Source organism: Perna viridis, chromosome 5 (genome assembly GCF_037379345.1).
Source record: "Perna viridis isolate PV_CMFRI_1.1 ecotype Kerala chromosome 5, ASM3737934v1, whole genome shotgun sequence".
NCBI classification, from domain to species: domain Eukaryota; kingdom Metazoa; phylum Mollusca; class Bivalvia; order Mytilida; family Mytilidae; genus Perna; species Perna viridis.
The window spans coordinates 36,410,237-36,417,587 of NC_142449.1; the positions used below are offsets into that span (position 1 = coordinate 36,410,237).

General features: G+C 29.8%; 1 protein-coding gene across 5 annotated transcripts in view; it reads left to right on the plus strand.

Annotated features, from left to right (window-relative positions):
• Window positions 1-5,696, plus strand: part of LOC148617280 (sterol 26-hydroxylase, mitochondrial-like) — a 53,542-nt gene extending 47,846 nt beyond the window's left edge. For all 5 annotated transcript variants that reach the window (XM_088584872.1, XM_088584868.1, XM_088584870.1 and 2 more), the window contains 3 exons: window positions 543-624; window positions 1,049-1,264; window positions 2,274-5,696. In XM_088584872.1, coding sequence (XP_088440998.1) covers window positions 543-624; window positions 1,049-1,264; window positions 2,274-2,402 — 427 coding nt within the window. In that variant the 3' untranslated portion in view covers window positions 2,403-5,696. The remainder of the gene's footprint in view (window positions 1-542; window positions 625-1,048; window positions 1,265-2,273) is intronic.
• Window positions 5,697-7,351: the final 1,655 nt, after the last annotated feature.

Sequence of the window (7,351 nt, forward strand, 5' to 3'; positions counted from 1 at the left end):
AAAAGTTATTTAAACTCATCCTGAATAATCTGTGACATAGATATTTGTAACTTCTTATATAGGGAAAAAGTGTGGGAAAATGTTAAAATGCCATTTTTCCATAGTGCATTTCAACTAAATTTTACCTTTCAATATCTTAAAGACAAACTTTACAGACGCTGGAATGTTTCTTTTCTGGAGGTAACGAGGTATGAATACTTGGATTTTGCAATAAAATTTAATTTTCAGATTCTTAGATAAAGAAGTACTGACAATCTTATGAAAATAAAAGTTATAGCTGAACTTGATGAAGGATTATTTAGAAGTTTAGAATGCTCATTTACTTGTATTTTTATGGCATTTTCTTGAATTTCAAAAACAAAACCAATACAGTTTTCAGTTTTAATCGTTATGGGTCAATTCAGAAACTTCCGTCCTCGTAAACAACGTTGCACCGTTGCAGCTTACTCGTAAAATATGTCTTGACAAATCAAGAACGCCATTAACAATAGTAATCCCAGAATTCCATACAGTTTCTAACTCTTACGTCATTTTTATTTTAGAAAGCGATTTCCTGTTTTCATCGGTGCTCAAAGAATACTTGAAAACGATTTAGAAGTTGGTGGATACTTAATCCCAAAAAAGGTAGTGTTATATTTAATAAAACATCTCATGTACTGAAAGCACTTGGTACAAATATCATATGATATAGTATCTTCTTTATATGTCTACTATTTCTTATCACAATCCACTTAATTTTTTCTTTCTATGAAATTTCCTTATTTTCTCCTTTTGCATTTTGAATCAAATACGTATTTATTTAATGTATGTTTTGATTAAAAGCTTGAAACAGAAAATTGCCAAAAATTCCTGCAACTGATTTTTTTTACAAATCCTATGCTTCAAAAGGATTGCTTAGTAGCAACCGTTGCTTTTATAATACATATTTTATGTATTTTTATGTATATATATATATATATATATATATATATATATATATATATATATATATATATATATATATATATATATATATATATATTTTTATTTTCTATATCAAATACTTCAGACACCGGTTGCTATAAATAATGATGCAATGTCTATGGATGAAAGATTTTATCCACGTCCTCATGAATATATTCCTGAACGATGGTTGAGGAATTCAGATGAAGATGTGTCGATGGGACGAATGCATCCTTTCGGAATGAAACCTTTCGGGTTTGGAGTTCGTAGCTGTCTTGGGCAAAGATTTGCTGAGAATGAAATATATATTTTTGCAACCAAGGTAAATAGTTATTTTATTGATGTGAATTTAAACGAGAAAGGATTCTCACTCATAAAATTGAATAAAATTGTTTTTATAGAAAAAAATATGCTGAAACTTAACGATATGGCGCACATAAAAAGCTTGTCGCCAATCAAAGGGAAGTAACAACTACTTTAACTATAACGAAAAATGTTCAGTTGACTGAGGTATTATGGAATTTAATTATTAATATTATCATAAAAATATTGTTTAGATGCACTTCGTAAGTTGTGAATTATGTATGATATGCCGAATGAATGCCGACATTTTCCTTTAATTTCGATATTTTTGTACATTTCCATAATTTCAATCTAATCAGCTTATGCCTTTTTTGTGCATTATGATTGACTGTTTATCTTTTTACAACAGTGTAAATTCCATGTACATTTAGTAAACAACATGGCTACTATCACTTCGACAAAAGATAGAGCCGTTTAGAAGCTTGAAACGATATTATCTACTTTGTTCCATTCCCTTTTTTGGCATTGTATATTCAAAAGAGCATTTTTAAAAGAATATATATATATCAGTAGCCCATAAATACTTTTAATATTGAAATTGAAAACCATGCCACGACGTCGGTTAAATGCCGCCATTTGGAATGTCAATTTCGGGGGTGTCAATTCACCGAATGAGAATCTACATGGAAAAAAATAAATGAGAACTATCAATATATTTCAGATACTAATGGATTGGAATTATAAAGATTAAACACGGTTTTCCCAGAATATATCAATGTGAAAAATCAGACCATTCACTCACAAACCTGACATGAAAGTCCTCTGAACTTGTTTAGTTCTGTGATTGAAAAGTCCACTTTTACACATCGATAAATTCTGGAAAAAACAGCGTTTAATCCTTTAATAACTTTCTGCTAGTGAACATCAAATATAACAGAAACAAAAATAAAAATGATGATCATTTACTACTATGTGGTTTGTTTGAAAGGTGTTTCAATAATTGACTTAAAATTTATGTTTTATTTTAGATGATACAGAATTTTGAAGTGTCTTTGGCTAGTGATATAAAAGAAATTCCAACAACAAAACGGACATTCATAACGCTAGACGGCAATGTCAAATTGTTTCTGAAAGAACGTGAAAAGGCTACTTCTTGATGTTTTCAGCACAGTTCTACATTAGGATTATATTTGGGTTTTAGTCATGACGTATTGTTAAATGTTTAAAGATTTATTTTAGTTCCTAAAAATATGTGTTCACATAAGTCAATAATGTTAAACGAAGGTAACTAAATCATATTCAAAAAATGTATTTTACATTTCATCTCCATTTGATACATTTCGCTTTTAATGTTGAATAATTTAATTTCACAAATATCTCTGTTTCTGATTGGATAACAAATTCGGTTATCATCTCATAGACCAAATTTTGTATTGACTGTGACTTCTTTAATGATTTACTCGTTGAATTTTGGTACTTAAATTAAATTATAAGGAATGACTCATAGATTTTCGGTCTATGAAGAAATAACTTGACAAGCATTCCTTAAATGATCTTGACGTATGTTAGCTATGGTGAATGTTGTTTCCCGGATTTTATTTAACGGTTTATCTGATTGGTGGGCGTTATAACAAATGACGGTTTAATCTGTGCTGCCAGTTGTTTTATATATTTATTAATACAGGAAGTGATTAAATGCGTGTTAGTGGTTGGAATTATATTTGATACATGCTATTGATTGTGACAGTATTTCTTATAGCAGTGATGGTGTCAGTGTTTTCTTAATGTCAGTGATAGTGAAAGTGTTTGAAATAATATCATTTACGGTGACAATGTTCTCTTAATATCAGTGATCATGAAATTGTTTATTTCATGTCATTAATAGTGACGTTGCTTCTCTAATGTCGGTTATGGTGAATACGTTTTCATGTCATTGATGGTGATAGTGTTTCCTGAATGTTAGTGATGGTGGAAGTGTTTTAATTTTCATCTTTGATGATGCAGTGTTTATGTGATCTATTGTTAAAGTGTGTCTTAATATCAGTAATGGTGAAGTGTAAGTTTATGTCATTCATACTGATAGTTTATCATGTAATTTATAGTGACAGTGTTCCTTTTATGTCATTGATGGTGACAGTGATTCTTTTACGTCATTGATTGTTATCGTGTTTCTATTTTGTCATTGATAGTGACAGTTTTTCTCTCATGTAACTAATATCGAATGTGTTTAAATAGTTTAGAAACGTCTCTTGCTGGTCAAGTAATGTTTTAATGATACGAATGAAATGAAAAATGTGATAAAATGAAAATTCTTTTATGAAAAATATACAGCTTTTTTGAATGAAAAGTACATCTTTTAATTAGTTTTGCTTTTTACGTAAAGAGTGTTGAAGAATGTCCATAAATTATTATTACTGCTAACAACTTTAATTTTATGTTTAAAAGAAATTAATGAAAGCAGCTTATGATTAAATAATGATATTTAGTGTCGCTAACTCAAGGGCAATAACAATTTATTTAACTGATGGTTACATCAAGTGCCCATTCCAAAAAATGGCGGATACGTACATAATGTGATAAGTGTAATAGTGTAAAAATACTGTAAAATGTTTGTGATTGGTCAGTTAATAGTAACTGACAATTAAATTTTAATTGTCGCTGGCGATGATTTGAACTACATTGATGTTGTTTGTATTATTTGTTAATAAATGTAATTAAAAGGGAAATATATTTTCTTCTGTCCAAATTTGTAAATCTTTCAGTGGAATAATTTAGTTTTTTTTTCAACAACAAGTGTAGATCTAACTCGATCGAATTTTTTTTAAGTTAAAACAATTAAAAGAAATGTAATCCAATAAATTGAATTATAAAGACTCGATGACGCGTAATACAGTGAAGGCCTGTCTAAACAGCACTCTGAATAATTCGTATACCTCCCTAGTACAGACAACTTTAAAATGTCCTTTTATATCATTTTTAAATGTAGTTCGGGCATTGGTGAATTGAGAACCAATCTGTAAAAAACAATCTTAAAGTCTAAAAGGGTTTGGTTTAGACAGTTTTCAGTTAATACAATAATTTTTCTGTGATACTGATATAAACTAGTCAAGTACAAGTTTACTTAAGAGTCGTGTATAGGGAGATATTTCCCCCTTTCTTTGTAAAATATTTAGGCGAACTTTTACTTGAAAGAGGCTCCACTGCACATTGATATACATACAGACGTCATGATCTTCATAAAATTTTGGTTGTAATTTTGAATCATGTCTATTTTTCTCAAGAAACAATTAGTAAAACTATCCATTGTACATTTCACTAAGAAAATTAAGAGGCTGTCCATGTAAAAATCAGGCAGATTTTATGATATAGTTGGTACATGGTAAATTCTATCTGACTGATTTTTTTTGTTTCAATGTAATGTTTATATCATATGTCTGTCAAATAGTAAACAGATTTTTTAAAAGCAAAAATTAATGGATGACTCGGATTTTTAAGTCAAAGCAACCAAATTTTGAACAAAAATATATAGTTATTTCCCCTTTTTAGTGGATTTCAATGTTTTCTTTTCCCTCTTAAACCGTTACCATTGAAAAAAAACAACACTTAACCTTGAGAGATAGGATGCATTTGTAATGTAAAATGGATGACAATTTTTTGAAACAAAATTTTTCGTATGCCACCAACTGCCTGGCTTTTGTATGGACACCCTCTTAAACCGATTACTATTTAAATCATAGTCGACTGGCAAATTGTTCTAAACATATAGATCATAAGTTTATTCTGAAGAAACGTTTTGTGTGTTTATCATCCTTTTAAATTAGGATACTGTACATATTCAATCCTTGGATGAATCGCTGACATCCGTACATTTATCCAAGTTACTGTCGGTAATCATCAGAAGGACGTCCATTTCACCAAGATCTAAGTGCAAGGTAATTTATTTTTTTTTTGGAGTTAACAAAGAAGTTTTTTTATATTCATGTATTTAAAAAGAAAAGAAGCAAAAACACAAATATATGAGTATTTATATGTCATGAGAACTTATTCCATTTTGTCTTAAATTTGTTGACAAAGGCAGGAATAAACTTTGCAAAAAGTGGATTTCTTTTCTTATAATGTCTCACCAATTCTTTAATTTTTACTGTAATATAAAAACATGAAGTGTCTTATCTTTACTTCAAAGATATGAAAGGCTGTTGGTTTATTTCAATAGCTTAAAACATAACAATTAATGATTAGAAATAAATGGTGTTAAAAATGTATTTTACTGCTTTTTTTCTAACATGACCCTGCACAAAGAAACATTTACACTTGTTGTAATATTCACTCAATTGATTTTTTGTTAATGTTTCCTAGTACCGAATATTGTTGTACTTTTATATTTATATATAACTTGTCAATGTTGATTTTCCTATTCTATTGATTAAGTTGCAATAAAGTTTTTAATATAGGCGCTGTGTATCATTGCTTTTCTTTTAAGGAAATGTTTATTCTGGGATAAACATTTATGTACTATTTGATTAACAATAAAACAATAAGTCCTGGATGTAAAAATACAGAACCAATCATTCACAGTCAAGTACATATCAATATGGAATTGAACTGAAATTAGGGGAAGATACACTAGATAAAATATTCATTTCTCATTTTTGAGACAATGATTTTGGATTTTTAGCCCTGTGAGATTTCCTTATATCACGCAGGTGAGCAACAAAACATGTGACTTTCTTTACTTATCGTTTTATGATGTCTTGTACAAAAAAAGCGACAAGAAGGGCCTTTTTGATTATTGGTGTACTTATAAAGAAATATCTTTTAAGTGAGGAAAAAAATACAAACACTGCCAGACCAGAAATGCAAGATAAAGACAAGATTTTAACTTACATGTATTAAATGACGTAGACCTAATGTAAGAAAAAAAAATTCTTGAAACCAGTGATATGTTTGTATCATTTTGAACTTCACCAAAGCATATCAAGCTTTCATTTGAAACAGAATGAAATCAGTCCAAGTTATTTTGAAAGCTTACATGAGATTGATGTAAAATGCTGCATACAAACGTTTCAATTATTTGTAAGAGTCGTATCTTTTATTCTAGGTCTACATTCCTAACTCGAAAGAACTTCGTTAGAAAATATGAAATTTTACAACGCGAACTAAATAATGTCCTATGCTGCAGAAAGTACCCAAAATAAAATTTCTAAAGAAGTTTTCTATCGGAAATATATTCGAATTGACTACACTTTTGGTATAACTACATATCAAATATCAGATTTACTGAAAAAAAATGCATGGAAAATGCATAACTTGGTAAAAATATTCTGTACAACTCATTGAGATTACCATATCGTATCACATCAACACGAGATTGATACGGAACAGTAGCTGCACATTGGATGCATATATTATATCTTTACACGTACAGATCACGTTTTTATAAACAGTACAAATGCAATTTGCAAAACATTACCTGTACAATTTGCTGTAATAAGGTTGTAGGTTGTAGTAATTAAGAGTTTTTACGGATTTAGTAGCAAAAGTCTGGTGGACATAATGTAACGTATGCGGTCTGTTTGAAACACCTTATTACCAAAATGCTTTTTATACCTGTGTTCACAGAATCTTGAGTGTTTAATATTTATGATACATTATAAAACATTTTTTTCATGTCACAACTCATACGTTATGCCAGAACTTGCCGAAACTACGCAGACTTTTTGTATCGCGCTAGAAATCTAACAAATAGGCTTCTGGAACAGGGTTATGTTGCTTCAAGATTGAAGTCATCACTACAGAAGTTTTATGGTCGTCATCATGAACTCGTGGATCGTTATGGTATATTCATCTACACCATGAAAACTGATTTATTCAAAGGGTCATAGTTTTCCTTTCCTCTTTTGTCTACCTCGGACTTGACTTTTTATAAGCAACTCGGTGGTTGTTTCTAGAAAAGCAGAGGACGCTTACCCTACCGATGCACCTGGTCCATGCTCATTTGCTTTTGTCACTTTGTATGTATGATTTAAATTACTTCATGTTCTTTGTTGTCTATGTCTGTTTTCCATGTCTGGCCTTTGTCCTTGGATTACATTCTTTTGATTACCGC